The following is a 23978-nucleotide window of genomic DNA, read 5'->3' on the forward strand; positions in this document are numbered from 1 at the left end:
AAGTCAAAGAGTTTGTAGATTATCTGAAGGTGAGCTTACGCGCCCAGCAGAATATGGGCATGAATGCTCCCCCAGAGGGGAGAGCTACACTGATCAGATGTGTGCATTGCATGGGAACTCCCCCTGCTGAGGAGCAGACATGCATGTGCTCCACGTGCTGGTGCCTGTTAAACAGGCACCACAGGTCAAATGCACAGTTGTTGACCAGCGGAAGGGCTGAGAGTCCATCACTGATCACACTGGAGCCATCTGGGATACCGGCTTTTCCCAGAGTCGTGTATACCGTAGCCGATTCATGTCAGTATATGAGCTGACCTTCGTAGGTGTTAGTTCTTGAAAATTCTCTCTGGAACACCTTTGGTCAGTGTCACGTTATCTGCTGCTTTTCTAGAGCCCAGAGCGCTTCCTTCAGCTTGGTGCAAAAGTTCCGAAGGGTGCACTGTTGCTTGGGCCCCCTGGCTGTGGGAAGACACTGCTGGCCAAGGCAGTGGCGACGGAGGCCCAGGTGCCTTTCTTGGCAATGGCTGGCCCGGAATTCGTGGAGGTCATTGGAGGTAGGCATTGCTTAGGAGGCTGCAGACAGGCTCACCTGATCATATGTTCAGGATGGCCCTTTCTCACGTCCTCCCTCGGGTGGCTGAATTGATGAGGAAATGGGGAGAATAGAGGAGGAAAAAGTGAAACCCATATTACAGAAAATGCGTTTATGTAGAGAATTGGATGCTGATGTTCTTTGAAGCTGTGTCTTCTTGTGGCCTTGGGAGTCCAGGAGGATGAGCGTCCTCCAGGGTGACCTCTGCTGGGACAGGGCCTGGCTCTGTTTGCATGAGAGGACACTTGGCTGAGATTTCATCACCCATAGTGGACAGCTCTGGTCACTGGCCCAAGAGTAGTTCATCTTCCATCATCTATCTGCTCCCTGGTCCTCTCAGGCCTTGGTGCTGCCCGTGTGCGGAGCCTCTTCAAAGAAGCCCGCGCCCGGGCCCCCTGCATCGTCTACATTGACGAGATTGACGCTGTGGGCAAGAAGCGCTCCACCACCATGTCCGGCTTCTCCAACACAGAGGAGGAGCAGACCCTCAACCAGCTTCTGGTGGAAATGGATGGTGAGTGCTGGCCACTGGCCACCCCTGTGTAAGGAGTAGGGCTTCCGACTCTTTCAGAACAGTCATTTTCTAGATGGATTGCACTGCTTATGTTTGTTATTCAGGAACCTTCCACTAATACTCATAGGCATTTTATTTTTCTCCAATCACTGGTCTGTACTGTTTCTCTGCCTTACCACCTGCCACAGGTGAGGGTGATAACAGCACATAAAGAACCATCGTCTAGCGGATAATAACTAGAAACAAGGTCAGTTTAAGAACTACTTATCATACTGCACTCAAGAAGCGTTTTTTTAATTTTTAAAAAAGGTAATAGTGAAAAAATAAAAAACGAAAAAGAAAAAGAAAAACAAGTAGGAATACAAGTGGCAGGTCAGGCTGTGATGATGTTCTTCAGTCTTGAATGAGTCTAGTTGATTGTGCTGTTGTGTGTGTGTCTCTATATGCTGCCTGGTTGAAAAGTGACCCAGCTGGAGGATGGAGCAGGACATTTATGGGCACTGATGCATCTGTCACATTGAGGGAGGTTCTGGGTTTGCTACTTTAGAAAATGACCTCTGGACTGGCTTCCACACAATTCCTTTTTCTTTTTAATGGAAATGACCCAGTAAAGGTCATTGTTTTCTTTTGAACTACTTTTGTAAGATCCTCTTTTTATGTGTGTAGATCTATGTTTATTTTTATTGTGGTAAAATATATATAGCATAAAATTTACCATTTTTCAGTGTACAGTTCAGTGGCATTGAGTACATTTTTATTGTTGTGCAACCATAACCACCATCCACATCCAGAACTTTCTCATTATCTCAAACTGAAACTCTGTCCCTATTACACACTAACTTCCCATTCCACTCCCCCAGCCCCTGGCTCCCATCCTTCTCCTTTGTCTCTGAATTTGACCACTTTAGGGACCTCATATAAGTGGAATTATACAGTATTCTGTTTTGAGTGGCTGATTTCCCTGAGCACGATGTCCTCAATATTCATCCATGTCGTTGCATGTGTCAGAATGTCCTTCCTTTTTAAGGCTGAATTATTCCATTGTATAAATAGACCACATTTTGTTTATTCATTCATGTGTCGGTGGATACTTTTGGCTATTGTGAATAATCCTGCTGTGAACATGGGCATACAAATATCTCTTTATGACCCAGCTGTGGAAGATCCATTTTTAGCTTTTCTTTAATCAGAATTCTAGATGTATTTTAGGTGTTATAGATAAGGGAAGCACTTTTCTTTCAATGTATTTTTGGTTCTAAGAGAACCATTAATTTGTATACTATTTTCCCTCTTAAAATATTCTTATTGTTTGAGATGTGTAACTGTTGGCTAGCGTACAGACAGTTGAGTTTGACTGTATGTAACTAAGGGAGAATTTTTTAACCTCATTTTTAAATAATTCCAGAATAACAAAAACATTGCTGAAGCAGTCAAAATGTTCCTTTATACCAAGGGTCCCCGATCCCCAGGCCGTGTACCAGTACTGGTCTGTGGCCTGTTAGGAACCGGGCTGCACAGCAGGAAGGGAGCGATGAGCAAGCAGGCAAAGCTTCATCTGTATTTGTAGCTGCTTTCTAGTGCTAGCATCACTGCCTCAGCTCCTCTTCAGATCATCAGGCATTAGATTCTCATAGAAACACCGGTTCCTGGTGCCAAAAAGTTTGGACACCGCTGCTTTATACCTACCCCCCAAAGTTTCGAGGGCTGACCAGGATGTGGGCGTCTACAAGAGTTGCCTCTCAGCCCATAGGGGTACCTTTTCTGTTCCCGTTCGGTCAACATGTTGCATTTAGTTGTCCTGTCTCCTTGATCTTCTTCAGCCTAGGACTGTTTCTGTATCTTTGTGACCATGACAGTTTTACAGTCCACTCTTGTTAAAGGACATCCCCATTGTGATGTTGTGCTGTGTTCTCAGAGTTAGATGGAGTTGGGCATTTGGGGCAGGAACAACACAGCAGTCTCTTTGCCTGTCACTGCTTGCGGCATTACCACGCCTTGTCCCTGGTGCTGAGATTTGCACTGAGATGGCTGCAGGTGGGCAATGCAAGGCCTTTCCTTATATATTGTTGAGTGGTTCAGATGGACTGATTCATGTGGAAGCATTTTGTAAGCTCTGAAAGCTCTCTGGGTTTAAAATCAAAGTGTAATTTGTAACAAAGCTGAGGAAGGGGCTGCGTTGTTAAGCCACAAGAACGGTTCCCTCTAGAGCTGCCTTGCAGACCTCCTGTGTCCTGTCTCTGTCTTTCATCCAGCTGTCTATCAGCATTTGCTCACAAACTATTTATGGCCCAAACAATCAAGATCTGAAGAGCCACCTTCCACATGAAGAGCAGATTTTCCTGGGAAGAAATTTTCCAAAGACCTTGGTGTCTTAGAGATGTCGAGAGAGACACCCTCAGAGATGGGGGCCCTGCAAGGGCACTTTCCAGGCCAGGTTCCAGAGACCCCTCCCCTGGGGCTGGGTGTGCCAGACCCCTCCCCTGGGGGCGGGTATGCCAGACCCGTTCTGAATGTTTTTCCAGTGAGTGCCCCTCTGTGGAGAGTGAGACCTGCTTTTCAAACGAGGCACTCTTTTATAGTTGAAAAAGTTATCCTCTGGGTCTCCAACTTTTAAGAAACCATATTGAATTTCTTCTCTTTTGAACCACTTTCCATAATCTCTTAGTGGTGTGTCACCTTCAATGTGGCTTTGGCGATTGCTTCTAGAGGTGATTTTGTAATCCTGAGCGATTCTGAATGACCCCTGAGGTTTTGGCCATTGGTGGGTCAGGTGGGCAGATGGGCTGGGCCTGAAGGTACCGGAGCCTGAGGTCTGCCGTCAGCTGTGACCAACCATGCTGGGACCCAGCATTGTGTACGTGATGACTCTGCTATCAGAAGTGCCACATCTCGATGGCTTCTGGTTGTCTCTTTTAAAGAATGAGTAACCTTTGTGATACTCAGTGGACAAAGGGGAGAGCAGTCTTTTAAAAGTCATCAGACAATTAGTTGGCCATCCAAACCTGATGCGTCATAAGTTCCCACTGCCCTGCTGTGTGCAATGATGTCCACGTTTGTCCTTCGGCTCCTATAGACGCCCACCCAAGCCTTGGACCACAGGCGTGCTTTTGGACTGTGGAAGGACTCTGCAAGCATTCACGCTGGTCCCGTCTTCTCTAAGCCATGGTTTTCTGATGTTAAAATCAGGTTAAAGTGCATGCCCTCACCTCTGGTACTATGCCCTTCTGTGTGTGACAGAATGTCATTCCTGGTGTTTATGAAGAGGCTCAAATGCAGAGCCTCTTACTGGCTATCGCTATGACTGAGCGCTCAGGACCATGGGAAGTACTATACGTCTCTTTCTGCTTATATATTTTTTTGCACTGAAGACAGAGGCCACCTTTTCGGGCAGACTTGAGCCCACCAGGAAGCACTTACCAGATGGCATCTTCCTCTGAGCTGAACCTCTCTATGCTGCCATGAAAGGAGCTCCTTCCGCCTCAGGATTTGCTTGTGCCCAGAATCCCCGACTGAAGACCTCTTGTTGGTCTAGGCCAGTGGCAAACAAGTTCCTTTGTGCGTAGACACAGCCGAGCATTCTCAGTCCTTCAGCTGTGTCTGAGGAGTCTTTGTTTCTTCTTGGGGAAGAGCAGTTTCTATTCATTGAAGTACAGAGCACGGAGCAGATGCTGTGCCGGCCGTGGGAAAAGCTCACCGAGGAAGAGAAGTCCCCACCTCATAGGTCAGGCAGGGCAGGCCCTGCAGGACTGCCAGACCACATGGGAAGGGCACCTGCATCTGAGAGAGCACTGGGCACAGTCAAAAAACCTATAGGCAGTCACCTCTTTACAGTTCGATTGGCAGGAACTGGGCTTTGCACTGAGTGCCACCCTGCAATCCGTCTAATGCCCTGTGCTGGAAAGCGTGAGAGGATGTGAACTCCGGTTCTGCATAGAGTCCTTAGAAAACAGGAAACCCCAGTTTCCATTCACATGGTCTTTTCCATTTTAATCTAGGACCTATTTTACGTTAATCCATGTATAAGGCGTGAGTTTTGGTCATGGTTGATTTTTCTGCCTATGGGCATCCAGTTGCTCCAGCACCATTTGTTTACAACACTGCTCTTCCTCTACGGAATTGCTTTCGCACCTTTGTCGGAGCTCAGCTGGTGTATTTGAGCTCTGGTCTGCCTGTTGGTGTTCGAGTCCGTGCTGTACCACCCCACACAGCTGCCCAGAGAGTCTCAACAGAGGTGGAGCGAGTCTTCTCATTTCATTCTTCTCAACCAACAATGTAGAAACACTCTCCTTCCTTTGCCATTTCATGTAATTTTCAGAATAAGCTTGTTCATATCTACCAAATAATTCTGCTGAAATATGGATACAAACACTCTTCTGGTAGGATAGCTAGAGTAGAAATTGAGGCAACACCACATGCTGGTGAGGATGTGAAGGAATTGGATCTCCTACACTGCCAGTGGGAATGTGAAATGTGTAGTCTCTCTAGGGAACAGTCTGGCAGTTTCTGAAAAAATTAAACATACACTTACCATATGACACGCTCCTGGGTGCTCATCCTGGAGAAATGTTTACACAAAACACCTGCGCAGCAACGTTCATTTATTTGTAATAGCTGACAACTTGAAACAACTTAGATGTCCTTCAGCGGGTACGTAGTTAAGCTCTGATACGTTCTTATCATGGTTCCCATGCAGCAATAAAAAGGAACTAGTGGTTCTTACACAAGTGCCTGGATAGATTTCAAAGGAATTATGCTGAGTGAAAAAAAGCCAACCTCATAAGGCTGTATATTGTGTGATTCGATTTATATAAGACTGTCAAAATGACAAAATTGTAGAGATGGAGAACAGATTAGTGGTTACCAGAGGCTAGAAAAGTGGGAGGGGAGGGGCGTGACTGTAGAGGGAGGTCTTCGTAGTGGTGGAATCTGCCTGGATCATGGTGGAGGTTACCGGAATCTCTTGCAGAGAATGAGGTGCACACAGAGAAACAAGTGTGTGTTAAGACTGCTTACGTCAAATATGGCCAGTGGACTGGGCAGTGTGGGTTTCCTGGTTTTGACATTGCACTGTAGTTACTTAACATGCCACCTGGGGAACAGGGCAGGGGACTTTTCTGCATTGTTTTTGCAACTTGCTGTGTATCTGTAACTATGTCAAAATACAAAGTTTCAAAACCAAAACCCCATGAGGTCTGCACCCTGTGGTCCGTAAGACCAGGTCCGGGAGTGAGGGGTGGGTTCTACAGGGATGTCTAGGTGACTTGTGGTAGCAGAGCTTTGAGTGTCACTGTTCTCCTTTCTGATTGGAGCTCACTAACATGGCGTCCACCCTTGCCCTGCTGTTGTTTTTCTTCTGCAACCACTGTTCCTACTATTTTTCAACATTTTTTCACTGTGTATATAACTTCAGGTTTCTGTGTTAACAGCTTTGACCTGTGGAAGGAAGGCATTTCAGAAATGTGAGCGTTGAGGCTTGACAGGCCTTCTCAACTAGCAGTCTGCAATGCGCGGTGTAGGGTCTCTCTCCGCCACCACCCCACACCGAGGAGCTCCTGGGGAGTGAAGCTGCCTCTGCCCAGGGCGCCTCCCTCCAGCCACCTCGTTTCCTATGTCAGAGTTTCACTTTTCCTGAAATGGAGTGCGAGCAAATAGAGCAGAGGGGCTGACATGTTGCAAGTGCCAGGTGGTACTTGCTCTTGTTTATGATTTTGTTTCAAAAGTCAGGGTGATTTTAAGACACTCTCCACTCTTGACACGCGAACAGGACGGGACTTGGCTGATCCCATTCCACAGTGCAGACCTGGAGGAGAGCGAGGCTGCCTCTTCCAGAGATGTTTCTTTGAAGTTCTGGAGTGATTTCCTTGGAAATGGGGTGTGGTTTGGTCTGTCCTGGTAGCTGCTTGTCAGTGACACATGTCAGTCCCTCAGTGAGGTGGGCATCCTCCCTGAGCTGGTGCACTTGACCAGGTCCCTTGTCACTGTCGTGGGATCCTAGAGTGGAATGAATGACAAGCTGCTATGAGGTAGCAGTGCCTAACACACTCTCAGGGTTTAATTTTGTAATATTTCTTTAAAATTTCACTTCTGTTAAGTCTTTGTACATGATTTAAAATTGTATTTGTCTATGTCAATTTATTAGGGATTTTTTAAGTTAGGAAAAGATAAATCATGGTATCTTTATTTTTAAAACTTCGCGTTATGGAACTTTTCAAACATACTCCCCGGCAGAAACGTACAGTGAGCCCCTGTGTCTCAGGTCAGCTTCAGGCTTGTCAGTACTTGGCCAGCCCTAGTCCATGCACACCTCTCTGTCTGTTCCTCCTCCCTAGTGGGTTATTTTAAAGCAAACTCAAAGTTCTGGATCTTACATGCTCTGAATGTATTTCTCTATATTCAGAGAAATATCACAATATATAACTTAAATTAAAAATAAGTTCTTCGTATCATCTAATAGCTAGTCAGGCTCAGATTTTGCTGGTTGCTTCACAAACGTGTTTTTGCAGTTGTAGGTCTGGGCCATTGGTATGGTTCCTGGACTTGCTTTTGAATTCTCGTGTGAGAAACCTGGGGCAGAAAACCCAGGCCCTCAGACCAAGTTGTAGAGGTAGAATGTCCTAGCTGTTCCTGTGGCCGTCACTTTGGCCCAAGGAAGTGCAGCGAGGATGAGAGGAGTGCCCTTGCTCCTGGGTCGGCCCTGTTAGCGGTTCCCTCCAGGGGTGCTGTGTGGGCTTAGAGGATGGCCTTGGGCAGCAGAGCCAGGTTCCCATCTGCAGTTTTGCTTCTGAGGAAGTAAAACCAGCGAGTTCTTGCTCTTGTGATGATCTCAGTGGAAAGCTCCCAGGGAAGGACTGATCGTGGATTTTTCTCGTGTACCCTGGCGAGAAATCTCTCCTGTCCTATGTTCTGAAAGAGGACCCCGTGGAGAAGGCCACTGTGTTAGGGGCCCCCACCCTAAAAGCTGCTATCTTTCCCTCAGGAATGGGCACCACTGACCATGTCATCGTCCTGGCATCCACCAACCGAGCTGACATTTTGGACAATGCTCTGCTAAGGCCAGGCCGACTGGACCGACATGTCTTCATTGACCTCCCCACTCTCCAGGTCAGCATGGCCAGTACGCTGTGTGTTCTCTGTGGTGCTTGTCTGTCCAGACTTTCTTCAGCTTACTACTTTTCCTATGGTTTTGCAACTTGTTTTTTGTTCGCCCACGTTTTTATCCCCCTCTATCCTTGAGCATCTGGGGTTGAATAGACTGGTCTTGGTTGAGTCTTATCCCATGTTTGGAGAGCCTCACAATTCTCATCCTGACCAGCTCAAGTCCTTGGTGCCACATGGTTTTGGAGCACGAGCTGTGCTGCTGCCCTGAAAGCAGGTGGAAGCCCTGGTGATCTCTTGGCCCCACCGGCCTCCTCTGTCTAAGGCCTCTTTTTGGGTATCCTCTGGGTGGCCGGGCCTTTGTGGTGGCCCCTGAGGGAGCAGGAACCCAGTGTGCATGTTGTGGACTAGAATGGGTAGGGACAGGGTTTGGAGGATGAACCTAATTGTTGGTTAGAGGCTGCCCTTGGACACTGCTTCTGGAAAGGTAGTTACGCATCTTCCTAACTGTAGGAAATGTTTACATTGGGGTCTAGAGATACAGGATGTGCACAAATCAGAAGTTCTACAGAACAACTTTGCTATGTGCGATATGCCTTTTTTTCTGTTGTTTCCTTCTTTTCCTTCTCATTTTGGAATGCTGCTTGCAGCTCTAAATTGGTTTCACAAACTATGGTCATGAGTGACAATGTCTTATCTCTGGAGAATGCTTCCCGAGTGGGACAGGCACACCAGCCCCTTGTGTGTGTCCTCCCTTATCTTTGGCAGGAAAGGCGGGAGATTTTCGAGCAGCACCTGAAGAGCCTGAAGCTGACCCAGGCCAGCAGTTTTTACTCGCAGCGCCTGGCGGAGCTCACGCCGGGTTTCAGCGGTACGGGGGCTGGTTCTTGTCAGTTCTGAGGGTGGAGGGCAGGAGGCCTTTCTGCATGCACAGGTGCAGGCCTCTCCCAGGTACTCTTCACCCCCTGCTCTAGGCCCTGAGGGCAGCATAGCCTAGGGTGGGAGCGAGGTTGTGCACACAGCGGGCAGAAGAGAGAAGCGCTGTCTGACACTTTACTTTTCCACTTTGAGTGCTGGAAAACCCAGCAGTGGTTCTGGGACCCTTTCTGCATGCACGGGTGCAGGCCTCTCCCGGGTACTCTTCACCCCCTGCTCTGGGCCCTGAGGGCAGCACAGCCTAGGTGGGAGCGAGGTTGTCTTTGAGTGCTGGAAAACCCAGCAGTGGTTCTGGGAAGCATGCTGATTATAGTTGTACAGTAAAGCAGTGGAGAAGGCAGAAGGATGGAAAGAGGTGAGAGTGGATGTGAAGAGGTGGTTCTTTGGGTCTGATGTGTGAAATGGCTTCAGTCTAGGAGAACCCGTCTAGGAGAGCCTGGCCCTCACCACGCCTTCTCTGTCTGCACTGCGCCCCTTGACCACCCTTCACCTGCTGGTGTGCCTCTCCTTCCTTCCCTCCTCTCAAGCCCTGAGGGAGCAGAGCTGACACCCTGTGCTCCCCTGTTGTTCTGACAGGTGCTGACATCGCCAACATCTGTAACGAGGCTGCACTGCACGCAGCACGGGAAGGCCACACTTCCGTTCACACATTTAACTTTGAGTATGCCGTAGAGCGTGTCATTGCAGGTATGAGGCATGGTCCCTAGAAGTGCCCTTTGGGATGGTGGGGTGGAAGGAGCGGGTCAGACTTAAACGTGTGGACCTGATCCGCAAAGAATTACTGGATGAAAGGGAAATAGGTAAAGTATTTCTCTTTTTAGAAGTCAGAGCTTTACAATGTGATTGACTTTTCCATAGTTTAAAATACTGCAGATTTCTGTTTGAAGAATAGACACACTCTTCAAATAGATAAATAAAAGAATCTTGCAAACCAAAATGTGAGTAGTGCTTGGCCCATCAGCCATCTTGCAGTGCCTGAGAACCAACTGCAGATGGATAGGCCACTGTGCATGTTGTCAGGGGTCCGCTCTGCCACTGCCCAAGAACAAAGAGTGTCTGCTGAGGGCTGTGTTCTGCTGGTCAGCTCCATCTCTGCTGAAATTCATGCTGTGCTCGGGATAGGAATGGGAGAGGTGTTTGGGCAGTGGAGGGTTGGGAGTGCTTCTGGCAGTGCTTAACCACTGCTGCTCAAAATGGGGTCTGTGGACTTCTATGAGGAGAGCAGGACTGAAACTGAGAGAAGGCATCTAGAAGCTTCCATAGCTCCAGGTGACAACATTCAGACATCTTGTCCTTTACAGGGTTCAGACCAGAAAGTATTAGTCCAAGACACTGAAAATTTTTTTTAAAAGAGAAACTTCTCCTTTCTATAGATTTTTGAGAACCACAGTGCTGCCTATAGGTGTGTCTTGTGTGTAGGTAGTGAGCTTTCTGTCATGAGCCGTCTTTACAAGAAGTGTGTGCCTATCACCCTCAGTTTTGAGTTAAAATCTAGATGAATGCCACCAGGTTCCCAGCCTGCAGCTTGGGAAAGAAGTGAACTTGTGCAGGTAGAAGGGACTAAAGTTGCCATTTCTTACTATAACTTTGGTTTTTTGTAAGCCATTTATTTTTACATTGAAATTGATAAGTGTACAGTAAGAGTATCGAAGCAGGAGATTCTGAAGCGAATATTAACAATACTGCCCCCGGGTATTCAGTGTTTAGAACAAGGCTGAGCTCTCCTATCCTTATTCCAGGGTGGACTGCCTGAGCTGGGACATGTTTGTGTTCAGGTAAAGCCCATCTTGTGAGGCCGTGATCTCACGGTTAGTGTCCATATAATCAGCTCTGCTCAAATGATTCATCTGCCACAAGGAGTGCATCTTAGATTTTATAACTTTACGGTATATAGCAGTAGATGGTCCTAGTAGTATGATATAGTAAATACCCCGAACCTAGAGCTTATTCAGGTTGCATTAAATGGGAACTTAAGGACAGGGGAAATGTAAGATAAAGTCACCAAAGTAAGAGGTGGTCAACTACAAAGGGTGAAAAAGAACTGTAGAGTCACAGGGGCTGCAGCTACCCCTGCCAACAAGAGACCTAGAGTTTGGCGTGGGCCCCGTGCTAATCCTGTCAGCGCTACAGCCCCACCTGCAAAGCCTGTAGGAGCTGTTCGATTGTTGCACCATTTAAGGAAGTGGAAACAAACATGGCCCCCTCCAACACCTACCTAATGAGTTTCCCTTCAAATTGGAGAAATTGTAAGGAATAGTTGTGGGTGTCAGCATGGGCTGATATGCAGGAGGTGAACATCTAGTGACAACTTCACTTTGACAACGACACAAGGTAAAAATTTCTCAAGGCTCATCAAGAAGCGTTCTTACATACTTACGCAGGATTATCAGTGTGCCTGAACTCAGAGTCCTGGGTGTTCTTACAGGGACAGCCAAGAAGAGCAAGATCCTCTCAAAGGAAGAACAGAAGGTGGTTGCATTTCATGAGTCAGGCCATGCTTTGGTTGGCTGGCTGCTGGAGCACACCGAGGCTGTGATGAAGGTAGGGTGTCAGATGAGGGTCTGGGTTTTGGAGGGTGTGCACCCAACTGGCCCTTGAACTAAGGTGACCTTGGAAGCACCATGTGTTTGTGCTTGGTGAAGAATAAGCACGGCCTGAAGTGGACCTGAGAGCAGGTGGGAGGTGACCGTGCAGGATCCCTCACCTGGGAAGCATAGGGTGGGAGGAGGTCTTAAATCTAAACCAGTGGGGTCCAGTTGTGGACATGACCATTGGAAAGCCACACGACCATTTGAGTCTCACTCCTCATCTACAGTCAGTCTTGGAATTAAGAATTTAGTACACATTTTAAAAAACATTACTCTTGTAGACATTTGTGAACTTGGTGAAGATTTATTTGTATCAAATGGTAGTATCATAGAGCTACCGGCAGGTCCCTAAAACCCAAACATGGGAACGGTCTAGCAGTTCTCTGCCTGGTATGTCAGTGTTTAATGTCTGTTAATCAGTGGGTGTTAAGTGTATGCAGCAGTCACCTCTGATGGGTGCAGCAGTCACTGAGCTAATCAGGACTGGGTCCAGGGTGACGCAGTGGGAACAGTCACCTAAGGTGTGACACTAAAAAATTCAGTAATCAACATAAATATTTTAATGCAGTATCTCAAAAAAGTAATGGCAGAAAAATCCACGATGAAGTAAATATCATAATTAAAAGTTTCCTGTTCTTAAGGGGGGTTAGAGGAAATGGGTGAAAAAAGGGGAAGCGATTAGAAGTACAAACTGGTTCTTACAAAGTAGTCATGGGGATATAAAGTATAGCATAAGAAACGTAGTCAGTGTTATAATAACTACATGTGTCAAGTAGATAACTAGATTTATCAGGGTGATCACTGTGTAAGTTATATAAATGTCTACTCACTACATTGTACACTTGAAATGAATATAATAAATATTGTATGTCAATTGTAATTGAAAAATAAAATTATTAAGAAAATTAAATTTCCTGGTCTTAGAATTTTTGCTTCATTTGATGGCTAAAAGTCATAAACTAGTCATAATGAGAAAAGCTCCCTCCCAAAGCTCGTACTCTGCTAGTGAAAGATGTTGGAGTTCCTGTTGCTGTTTGGTCTTTATTTCCAGCCTTTTCTTTTTAGAGTTTTGTTTTTTTTTTTTAGGCAAGGCAACCCTTGGTTGACCTCACAAATGGCAAGAACCTTGTCAGCTTACAATCCTTTATTTTTTTGTTTTTTACCCCTACCGCACCTGGTCTTCCTAGGTGGTCTCCCATCCAAGTACTAACCAGGCCTGACCCTGCTTAGCTTCCAACATCAGATGGGATCGGGCTTGTTCAGCATAGCGTGGCTATAGACATATTTCCAGCCTTTTCAGTTGTAGTTTACTTTAGTGTTGGGTTTTAAATTTTCCCTTCTGATCCTTGGGGCACTGTGAGACGATCCTGCCGCCATGAACCTCAGAAACAGCGCCTGAGGCCCGAGTCTCCTTGTTGTCCAGGCATCAGGCCTAGTCCCACTGGAGCTGTGCCCACAGCTGGTGTTGGGCTTTGCAGGGAGGTGAAGACAAGGATAGTTTCCATGCCCCCTTTGTAGCCTCTCGGACAGGGTGCGTGAGGCCATGGTGGGGGGCTTGGTGGCGATGGTCCCTGCACCTCCTGGTTGGTTTACCTAAGAGGCCCTGTCTTTGTTCTTTTCTTAATATATTTGTAGTAACATTCAAGGAAGTCACTCTCACAGTGTATGAGCCGCTCTCCTTTAATGATAGGATCCTCTTGTTATAAACATGGGGTTAGTGCAGATTTGCTCCACTGCTTTGAAACCCTCCAGTTAAAGATCTCCCATTGCCCCACCTTCATCTTTAAAGCCCACATCCTGCCTGCTAACTCGGGCCACCTAACGTTCTGCAGGTCTCCATCGCCCCTCGGACAAATGCTGCACTGGGCTTTGCTCAGATACTCCCAAGAGACCAGCACCTCTTCACCAAAGAGCAGCTGTTCGAGCGGATGTGCATGGCCCTGGGTGGCCGTGTGTCGGAGAGCATCTCCTTCAACAAAGTTACTTCTGGTGAGGCCCTGCAGGACCTGGCGTTCTCACAGTGCTTTTACGTCCATTATCCCTTCTGCATGTGGAGGAGGGCGGTGAATCTGATGGAAAGATCTGAATAATAGTAGGCTGCAAATATACTTTGAATTTCATTAAGTGATTTTTAAAAGATCTGTGGTCAAAGGAGATTTGGAACTAAGTAAGACTTTTTAAAGAAATTAATTACAAAAACATATGTAGACTGTAAATGTATTTAATTGGTTAATTATTGGTAATTCAAACAACTTGACTGTTCTCAGCTGTTATTTCACTGGGACGTCCATAGAGCAGGTGGAAGACTGTTTCCTGCACGATCTCTGTGATATTGAGGTTCAGTGTTGACAGGTGTGTCTTGTGCACACCTGGACTTGTGCTAGAGAACTAGTGAAACGAGCGCAAATTATGCACTCTAAGTAGTTGTTTTTTAAACAAAGCATTTAAAAAAGTTTCCAGACTCTTAAGAAACAGTAACAGGATACAGTTGTCCCCTGAGGACTAAACATTTGCTGTCAGGCCCAGGTGTGTGCCAGTGGGGTCCCCAGGGTGCCCTGAACTCGGCATCGCCATCAGAGAAACCTTTTCTTGACACCATGCTCCAGGGGCACAGGATGACCTGAGGAAGGTCACTCGCATTGCCTACTCCATGGTGAAGCAGTTTGGGATGGCACCAACCATTGGGCCCATCTCCTTCCCTGAGGCTCAGGAGGGCCTTGCGGGCATTGGACGGCGCCCCTTCAGCCAGGGCCTCCAGCAGATGATGGACCACGTGAGTGCACAGCCCTCACTGCCACACCTCCTGCTGGCCTCTGCTCCATCCTGCACCACAGTGGGGGTAGGGGACAGGTGTCCTGTGCTGGCGCTGCGCCCTCTGCCACGTGAGGACCGAAGCTCTGTTTAGAGGAGGTTCCCCACTGCACCGAGCTGAGCCCTGTTATGTGCCCCCACATAGTGGCTTTTTCTCCTCTGTTGTCACTCTGACCTGTTGAGTGTGTGTTCTTGGATGAGGACCTGTGTGGCTCCTGATGAAACTGTAGATGATGGGAAACTGGGAAGAATATCAAATAAATACAACAAACGACAGAGCCAGTGGCCAGTGATCCCTGTGGCCAAAAGGGATGCACTGCATTGTCCTTGGGAGACTCGATCACGGCAGTGTTTGGCTCATCCTGGCGCAGCTCTAGTTGGCCTGGTATAGTAGCATATGAGGCGGCCGCGGGAATGGAGGGCAGAAACAGGGTCCCTAGCCTCCAGGAGCTGGTTGGGTATCTGTGGGTGTGGATGGCTGGTAGGCAGGCATCTGGAACAAGAGCATTTCCAGGGAAACTGTTGGCAGTTTACTTAGGTGATAGATGACGCTGTGAATAGTTGTCAGTTGTGCTCATTACAGACCTTTCATTTGCAGGAAGCTCGACTGCTGGTGGCTAAGGCCTACAGGCACACTGAGAAGGTGCTTCAGGACAATCTGGACAAGCTGCAGGCGGTGAGATTTGGTGTCTGACCTCCAGACACCTGCTTACCCATCCAGAAGTTGCGGGGAGAGTGCTGACCATCACTATGCTGTGCTGGCATAGCTGGTCACCCTTTCATGGAATACTTCAAATGTACACAGAACTTTAGAAAACAACAGAACCAATGTGTTCCACCCAACTGAAATCTAATATTTTCCATAAATTTTTTAGCATTTTATTATGAACATGCAAGTCAGTTCCTTCAATGTAGAAGAACATAATAAACCCTCCTGTGCCCATTGTTTAGCATCAGCAGTTATTGTTTGGCCAGTTTTGTTTAATCTTTTCCAACTCAAACATTTCCTGAAATTTAAAAATTAAATTTTAAAGTTTAGAATAGTTTTAAATCTACAAAAAAGTTGCAAATATAGTCGTTCCCTTAAACCCCACACCTGTTTTCTCTATTGTTAACATCTTCCATTAGTATGTTGCATTTTTAAAAACATAGTAAACCAGTATTGATGTATTATTAACTAAGTCCACACTTACTCAGATTTCCTTAGCTTTTCTCTGTCCTATTCCTGTCTCCTGTCCCCCAATTACATTTAGTCATTACACCTCCTTAGGCTCTTCTTGGCTGGGACAGTTTCTCACTTTTTTTGTCACTGATGGCCGGCTGTGGCAGTGTTAGGACAGGTCCTATCTTCTTACAGTAAGACTAGGTGTTGGGTTTGGGGTCACCTCTTGACCCCAGAGTCCTCTACTGTGTCCCTAGTAGAGGAGGGCAGCTCTTGGTTGATGGGCCATTGTTTCATTAATGTGAGGCTCTGCCAGCTTGGGAGTTGCATGTGTCAGGTCCTCCAAGTGTCGCCGCAGATCAGCAGCACCAGTTTCCCCAGGAGTTGTGGGCAGTGCAGAATCTCAGGCCCACCTGACCCACTGAGCCAGAAACTGCCTTTAACAAAGTCCTTGGTGTCACAAGTGCATTGTCACTGCTGCGTGACAGGACTCAGGCTCCTGGTGGGGGGCCAAGGATATCCTGCTTCAGTTTGCACTGGGTCGACTTACACTTCAGTAGGGTACAAGGCTTAGCAATATATTAGAGCAGCTACATAGAAGAAGCGGTCGCCCCAGTTTGGAGGTGACAGAAACCTGTCCAAGTGGCTGCAGCAGGGTTTCCTTGTAGTGGAGACTGAATGGTGATGGACTGCTAGTGCAGGACACTCAAGGTTCATTCAGCGCGTTTTCCACAACCTATCTAGAGAGGCAGAGGTTCTCTTCCGAAACTGTGAGGTCCTGTAGCTCTTAGCACTAGCATCTCTCTCCCTAAATTCCAGAGAGGAGTTTCTGCATTTTAGTCCCCCATCCTCGTAGAGACACGCATACCTTGTCTGGTGAAGGAAACTGAAGTTGCCCAAAATAAGCAGAGATTTGGAAGGGAAGCAGAAAATTAATGAGGCCGCAGCTGGGAAATCATCCCCCAAGGTTGAGACAGGGAATGATTCTTTGCTTGAGCTGGCTGCATGTGCTGCTTCCCTGGGAAAGTGGCCTGTTCAGGGGTGTCCCGCTCACAGATGCCCCTTCCTGGGAGACAGAGGGCCCCCTCCTTCTTAGTGCTCTGCTCTCAAAAGGCTCTTGTCTATGTCCTTGTCCTTCAGGACTCACACACTGCCCCTTGTTCCTCCTAGCTGGCGAATGCCCTACTGGAAAAGGAAGTGATAAACTATGAGGACATCGAGGCCCTCATCGGCCCACCGCCTCATGGACCCAAGAAGATGATCGCACCCCTGAGGTGGAGTGACGCTGAGAGGGAGAGGCAAGACACTGGAGAGGAGGAGGCGCCTCAGCAGCCACCCGTTCGAGGGGAGGAGCCGTCTTGGCCCAAATAGCTGAACCTTGTTAATGGTGCCCAGGAAGTGAACTCTACTTAGCTGTCCCCCAAGTTCCTTTTCACCTGAGACTTGGACCTCCTCTGGGCCCTTACTGGGCCCTGATGAAGGGCCTCTGAGATGTTGGTTTCTCTACCTGTGATTAGTAAAGTCTTTGCAGAGATGATTAGTTTTGCGTTTATATTGTTTTCCCCCAAGGGGTGGATTATCAGTGTTTCTTAAAGTTGTGAATGGAGGACTTCCCAGGTTTATGACACTGTCATTTTGTGGGTGCTGGGTGGATCAAGGGGCAGCGCAGCAGTCAGGATCTGCACAACCTGTTCATGTTGGGGCTTGTGCACGGGCTCTTCCCAGCTCCTGTGACTTCATCAGCATGCTAACAGGATCTCGATGAAAGGACCCTCTGAGCCCATGTTCTCACTCATCAGTAGGGTTACAGAGATGGGGACAGGCACCAGTCTCTAGAGGATTAAAACACTGCCACCTGCTGCCATTTGGATGGATATGCATGCGAACCTCCACTCACTGGTCTGGTGGCACTGTGAGGAACACCTGACAACTATAGTGATACCTTAGGATGGAGAATCCGTCTTTGTACCATGTGGCCATTTCTAACCCAGAGGAGCTGTTGGGTTTGTCCTGGATCACAGGATTGTGTGCAGGTTATAATTTCAACTATGAGATAACCAATTGAAGAGCCCTTTTTGTAGGAATGAATATAGGATAAAGGGCCCAGGACACCCCATCACTGCAAGAGAGGCCAAGTGCATGTGGCTCCCTGTCCCAGAGGATGTGCTACATGTACTCAGGTGTTCCCACCTGCGGCTTTCATCTCTTCTACCTTCCCTGTGTGGTGGCATTTGGAGCCATGGATTACGGATATTTCCTAACAGAATGGTGGTTTTTTCACTGCTCCCACACTCAAGTGTCCTAAGGAAACGCTTGCTGAGCTGATAGGTGGGTGGGTGGGTGCAGAGATGGTTACATACCTGAAGGTGGGCAGCTCTGGCATTTTGTGAAGACACTTTTGCCTTTGCCCCAGTTCCTCAAATTCATTTCCTTAGATAGGCATATAGGTAGGGGAGGGTTCTGGTCTTTGCCCGAGGTCAGTATCCTTCGTAAACTCTAATGGTGGATATCGCCAAGCTCATCCCCCTTGTACTTTACCCATTAAAATGGCCCAGGTCTGTTTATCCTTTGGAAAATCATTTGCTGAGTGCCAGATGCTTAACCAGGAATGTAAATGGCATGAAAGGGGCTGCCTTGCTATAGTAGGGGAAGGTGCAGCTGGCTTCCCAGCACTCACTGGTGTGAGTGGGCTCACGGCCCCTCAGACGGGGGTTTTCTTTGTGTTGATTGACAGTTGTTTGCAGACTGGCTCCCGAATTGGTCATAAATTATGTCACCTCCCTGTCATGAGACACATGGCACTCGAGAAGAGTGCCAGGAGTTATACCTCCTCTGCTATTTCCTGCATGGATGAAGCTCACACCTCCTTTAAGAGGGTCCTAGAGGTGAAGAGGATTCAACAACAGCACGTGGTCCCTGCAGCAGCCACACCAAACCAGGCAACCTATGCACTTAACACTGGAACCAAAACCCTGACCCTCTGCCCTCTGATACAGTATGGCCTGATTGTAGCTTCTGGAACTGTCTTTGTCTGAGTTAGATGTGTGAAATCACCTCACTGAGATAAACATGTTTCTTAAGTAAATATGTATATTTAATACAAAGAGCCTCAGAAGATCATTAAAACATAAGAAAAAAACTTGTAGTTCTTAAATCATAATACAATTGTTCTTAATTCTGATTTATCCTCATAAATAAATTTTTTCATTTTGCTTTTTAAAAGTATTGAAGTGTAATTGACAAACATCAGGTTCATTATATTGTAATGATTCTATATTACACAGTTAAAGAATTTTTTTCTTGTGATTTTTAAGATATAATCTCTTAGCTACTTTGAAACAAAACATGATTGATATTGTACTTCTAGTTATGAATTTCACTCATGTGTTTCTCATATTACAGAAACCTTTGAGTTAACCTATTTCTGATTTATGCATGAGCCATGATTTTGGAAAGCTGAGAGGCTGTATGGTTATGAGTTCTGTGATGAAGCACATTATCCTGTCCTTGTTACCAGGCTACTGCTTTTCCTAATTTAACCATCAGCCAATATTGACAAAATTAACATGCTAATTTTTGCAAAGTGCTATAGGGACGTGACTTTTTTTCCCCCGAAAAAACCTGTGAAATCATTTTACTGCTATGATGATAAATCTAAAAATCAAGACTATGTGTCTGAAGGGATCCAGAAACTGCTGTTGACTGTCTTAGGCTGGATTTCTTTGAGGCTGACTCTCAAACGACCAAATGGAGGAATCCAGTCAGGTGCTGGTACGTAATGAGGCACTGCTATGAGTAACTGGGGCTCAGTCTAGGAAGGAAATTCTGAGAATGTGTGCAGAGCATAATATACACATCCAAAGGCCTCTTAGTTGAGCGCTGCTTCCGGGGGCATTAGCTAGCCCTTTCAGGCCTAAGCCCAGGACAAGAGCCCTTCAGCAGAGCTGTGACTGGAGTTTCTGTGCCAAGGGACAGAGACTATCCCTATACCTAAAGATTTTTAAAACCCTTGAGCCAAGAGCATTTGAGACCTTGCTCTCTGGTATTATGTCATCAGTTTGGCTCAAATAAACTCTTACGAAGAAAAAAGAAAAAAAAAACAAAATCTTGAGCCAGACAAGTCTTTTTATCGGGACTCCCTCACTTCAGTTCATAACAGTTTACTTTAAGCTTTCCCATTAGTCTTTCCCAACGGAAAAGCTAAGCATATTTTCAGCAAAATTTTCATACTGGAACTTTTTTTTTTTTTGCCTCACTAGTCTGCATAGTTTCCAAAGGAAGTAAGATATTCAGTATTCAAGCATGAAAAATTGGCTACGGCTTAGCTGTATGCTGAAGAGCAAGGTCCTCAAATTACAACTGTACTTCTTACCACTAACTGGATTCCGAGCAGTATCTCTAATTTCAGACCTCCACCCAGTGACCCAGGACAGCATCTTAACCACCCGTAGCTGGAGCTCAAGTGGTGAGAGAGCAAATGAAGCTGCATGAGTCTGTCTATGGGTCTATCCAGAAAGAGAAACTGGGAAAGGGGACAGGAATGTGTTTGAGATTAGAGCAAGATGTTTTGGTCCATGGTGGGATCACTGAAAGGGGTCTGAGAAACTTGTCAGAAGAGCAGGGCTGCTATTGCCCTCATTTCATAATTGAACACTTATCTATTAAATGATAGGGTTTGAACTTCCCCTGAAAGCTTAGTGCTTTCGTCCGAAAAGCTGTGTGTGTCTCATCTGTTACACATGTTCCTTCTCCCTGATCATAACCTTATAATTCTTCAGTGAGTCTCAACCTGATTTTTCTAACACCCATGGGTGTCTCAATAGGGCAGAAAACTTTATCAGTAACTTGTTTTCTCAGTGCAGGAAACAGTCCTCCAAATTTCTCGTTTTGTGTCATGAAATTCTTAAAATGTTGTTTTGCAGGGAGGAAGCTTGGTTAGTGTGAGGGTGGTAAAGAATTACTGGGATATAAAGGCTTACAGATAGTATGGTGTTGGCAAGTTCCCAAACTTGTCCTGGAGAACAGGAGACGCGCAGGGCACAAACTGTGGATGTATGCCTCGTTACTTTATGTTTATGATGCTCATCTCAATGGAGGCAGTATGCACAGCGGGAAGTGTGACGTCTGCAGTCGGCCACGTGGATTCTCAGGGCCACCACTTACTACCGGCTTTTCCTACCTCGGAGAAGTTACCCGATTCGTCCCGCAAGCAGAGGGGTTGTGCGATTCCATGTGAAAGTGCATGCGAAGTACCAGATGCCCGGAACCACTCAGAGTGGTCTAAAGAAAAAAACGTGTGCTCCGAATGGATGGGTGGGAACAAAAATTGGGACATGAAAGACGAAACTTTAGGTGTTGGAGAAACGTAGGGCCCGGCAATGCCAGGAATTCGCCCAAACCACCCTGCCACTGCTGTCCCCAGCCTGGGGCACTCTTCCTCAGTGTTCACGGAGCTCGACTGGCAACACCACGCCCTCCCAGGGGCCGCTAGGGCAACTGGGAGCGTGAGGCACGTCATTTCCGTGCTTCCCGGCTCTGATTGGTCACAACGCCCCGGTGCTTCTGATTGGCCGGGTCCACTGCCATCCCGGTGTGCTTTGCGGCCCCATTTCCTTTACGGTGGCCGTTCTCCCACGGAGGAGGTGGGTATGCCGGAGTTCGGCGCGGGCTGAGGCAATCGAGTGCCATCGGGTTCCATCCGCCTCCATTGGCGTAGGGGTCACGCCGCAGTCGACGTTGGGCCGTAGCCGGGCTTGCTGGGCGGGCGTGGGACGCGGCATCCGGGCTGAGACCCGGCCCTGACCCGCTTTCCTCCTTAGGCCCGTAGGGAGCAGCCATGGCGCCCAGCCGAAATGGCATGATCCTGAAGCCCCACTTCCACAAGGACTGGCAGCGGCGTGTAGCCACGTGGTTTAACCAGCCGGCGCGGAAGATCCGCAGGTGAGGGGCGCGTGGAGAGCACGGCCAGGTGGTGACAGTGTCCGGAATGCAAATTCACTTAAACCCTTTTCCATGTGATAACCGTGCAGCACTTTCAGCTCCACGGAGCCGGTATTATAACGTGGTTGGGGTTGGGGGCCGCTGACCGCGGTCTCCGTGCCCTCGCTGTGGCATAAGGCAGTAGACGACGCGCCGGAGTGGAGAGGTCGGCCTTGGGGTGTGGTAACTACCACTTGGCTTCTGTTTGCTCAGACGCAAGGCCCGGCAAGCAAAAGCGCGCCGCATCGCCCCTCGCCCTGCATCTGGACCGATCCGGCCCATCGTGAGATGCCCCACCGTTAGGTACCATACCAAAGTACGAGCCGGCAGGGGCTTCAGTTTGGAGGAGTTAAGAGTGAGTATTCACAAAACCGCGTTGTCAGACACGCATAAATTTTGCTTCCTGGGCTCATGGTCAAATGATGACATTCTCCGGAATCGCTGTACTTGCCTTGATGAAAGTACATTTGAACCCTTTTCCATCTGACGACTGAGCGCTTTCATTAGGATATGGAGATTAGAGGCACCTTGGGGTTTCATTTGTGTCTCTCTTTGGGGCAGGTGGCCGGCATCCACAAGAAGGTAGCCCGGACTATTGGGATCTCGGTAGATCCGAGGAGGCGGAACAAGTCCACGGAGTCCCTGCAGGCTAATGTGCAGCGCCTGAAGGAGTATCGCTCCAAGCTAATCCTCTTCCCCAGGAAGCCCTCAGCCCCCAAGAAGGGAGACAGCTCTGTGAGTACAGTGCTCTCAGCTCCTGGGGGTGGAGGGATGGGAATGGTAAAGGTTGTGGCAGTCTCAGGCTGCCCAACCCCACTAGTGTGGCTTTTCTTGGTTTAGGTGTAAATAGTGTCTGTCTCTGTCCAGCTGGGGTGAGAGGGAAAATATTTACTTGTATTCTTTACCTCTCAAAACTTGGTCTTCATGTATAGGCAATAGAAAATTGATAACAAGAAGAAAGTTCCTAAGAATACACAAATTGTCAAAACTGCCAAGATTTACTGTTATGCTCCTCAAACGTGTTCTTTTTCTTTCATGGTCATGGTAAAAAGCTGTTTGACAAGGAGCTAGCTTTTTTACGTTGAAAAATTTTGTTCCTCCAAATGCTTAATATACAAAACAATCTTTAGAACAACGTTGGCAGTGTCCATCAGTGTGGGGTTCTTGGGAGTTGGGTTCGGGTGTGGGTCTATGTTCCGATTGACATTTTGCTCTATCTGCATTCCTGGTTCATACATAGGTGCTCTTTTGCATCTGTCTCTGTCTTTGTCAGCCAGAAAGAACAGGAATCTGGTGACATTCACATAGGCCAACCAAATACATGCTTGCAGTTGCAAGCATCTGTCCTTTCCAAGCACACAGTCACCCAATGAGGGGTGTGGGGCAGGCTTAGAGGGTTATAAGCTTGGAGCCCTTAGGGAAATGAGTTGAGCCCAGGTGACTTTTCCTTATTAACAAACAGGCTGAAGAACTCAAATTGGCTACCCAGCTGACAGGACCAGTCATGCCCATACGGAATGTAAGTAGAGGTGTTGGGAGGGTACACAAGTTAATGTATACTGGGGTGGGGTTTGCCTCGAAGGGAGTAAAGGGTGGCAAGAACATCCTGCATTCTTAACATATGGACCCCTTCAGGGAAGGTCTTGTCCTCACTTTTGGGTTAGCTTTGGGGACCCTCACTAGTCACTCCTCTCTCTGCTGAGTTTTTTCCCCTTCCTTGCTATTTGGGAAAGCCCAGGTCACAGGCATCCCTCAGGGTCTATTTGGTGATTCTGTAACCTGCCCATCAAGTGACTGGGCCCTTGAGGTTCCTCTGGGAGAGGGAAAATAAGTCCCAAACCCCTCCCCACCTTTGTTCAGATTTTGCAGTGTCCTCAAGAACAGGACCCCACCCATATTTCTCATGTCTAAGGCAGTTTTTTCTGTCTCTGCTCTGAGTTTGGAGCTAAATTGAGGGAGGATTTTATCAGCTCTCTTCCTTGGTATCCTCTGTGTAGCCTTTCAGCATTACTTGATCTCCCTGCAACGCTTCTCCGGGTTCTGCTGACAGTTGGGTCTTGGGCCTCATTACAGCCCTCACTGCAGGCAAAGGTTTTGACCCCTTTTGCTTCTTCTAGGTCTACAAGAAGGAGAAAGCCAGGGTTATCACAGAGGAGGAGAAGAACTTCAAGGCATTTGCCAGTCTTCGTATGGCCCGTGCCAATGCCCGGCTCTTTGGCATCCGGGCAAAAAGGGCCAAGGAAGCAGCAGAACAGGATGTTGAAAAGAAAAAATAAAGTGCTGTTGGCAGTTTGTGATAAA

The 23978-nt window shown here is 47.5% G+C and overlaps 2 protein-coding genes, 1 non-coding gene and 1 pseudogene across 3 annotated transcripts in view; 3 read left to right on the plus strand and 1 right to left on the minus strand.

Moving 5' to 3' along the window:
* SPG7 (SPG7, paraplegin matrix AAA peptidase subunit) overlaps positions 1 to 17235 on the plus strand; it is a 28640-nt gene extending 11405 nt beyond the window's left edge. Inside the window, 11 exon segments of the mRNA XM_006926772.3 lie at positions 1 to 29; positions 392 to 554; positions 933 to 1106; positions 8083 to 8207; positions 8970 to 9072; positions 9714 to 9824; positions 11563 to 11678; positions 13558 to 13714; positions 14332 to 14498; positions 15135 to 15212; positions 16869 to 17235. The exon segment at positions 1 to 29 is cut by the window's left edge and continues 12 nt beyond it. Of these exon segments, the coding sequence (XP_006926834.1) occupies positions 1 to 29; positions 392 to 554; positions 933 to 1106; positions 8083 to 8207; positions 8970 to 9072; positions 9714 to 9824; positions 11563 to 11678; positions 13558 to 13714; positions 14332 to 14498; positions 15135 to 15212; positions 16869 to 17069 (1424 nt within the window). The 3' untranslated portion in view covers positions 17070 to 17235.
* LOC112474957 lies at positions 12888 to 13006 on the minus strand (annotated as a pseudogene).
* Positions 17236 to 21221: 3986 nt separating the features above from the next.
* Positions 21222 to 23978, plus strand: RPL13 (ribosomal protein L13). Its single transcript, XM_006926773.3, has 6 exons — positions 21222 to 21340; positions 21518 to 21638; positions 21891 to 22032; positions 22239 to 22412; positions 23140 to 23196; positions 23795 to 23978. Exons 2-6 carry the CDS (start codon positions 21535 to 21537, stop codon positions 23951 to 23953), a joined length of 636 nt encoding a protein of 211 aa, XP_006926835.1. The 5' UTR covers positions 21222 to 21340; positions 21518 to 21534; the 3' UTR covers positions 23954 to 23978.
* LOC112474670 lies at positions 22098 to 22182 on the plus strand. The gene has a single exon (XR_003044524.1). It is a non-coding gene; the product is annotated as a small nucleolar RNA MBII-202 (small nucleolar RNA).

Source organism: Pteropus alecto, unplaced genomic scaffold (assembly GCF_000325575.1).
Source record: "Pteropus alecto unplaced genomic scaffold, ASM32557v1 scaffold7, whole genome shotgun sequence".
Classification (NCBI taxonomy): domain Eukaryota; kingdom Metazoa; phylum Chordata; class Mammalia; order Chiroptera; family Pteropodidae; genus Pteropus; species Pteropus alecto.

What these genes read in the sequence shown, in the direction of transcription:
- RPL13 (XM_006926773.3), top strand. Translation starts at nt 21,535, where the DNA reads ATGGCGCCCAGCCGAAATGGCATGATCCTGAAGCCCCACTTCCACAAG. An exon ending in CCAAGAAGGGAGACAGCTCT is followed by an intron (nt 22,413 to 23,139) that starts GTGAGTACAGTG and finishes ATTAACAAACAG; the next exon opens with GCTGAAGAACTCAAATTGGC. An exon ending in CAGTCATGCCCATACGGAAT is followed by an intron (nt 23,197 to 23,794) that starts GTAAGTAGAGGT and finishes TGCTTCTTCTAG; the next exon opens with GTCTACAAGAAGGAGAAAGC.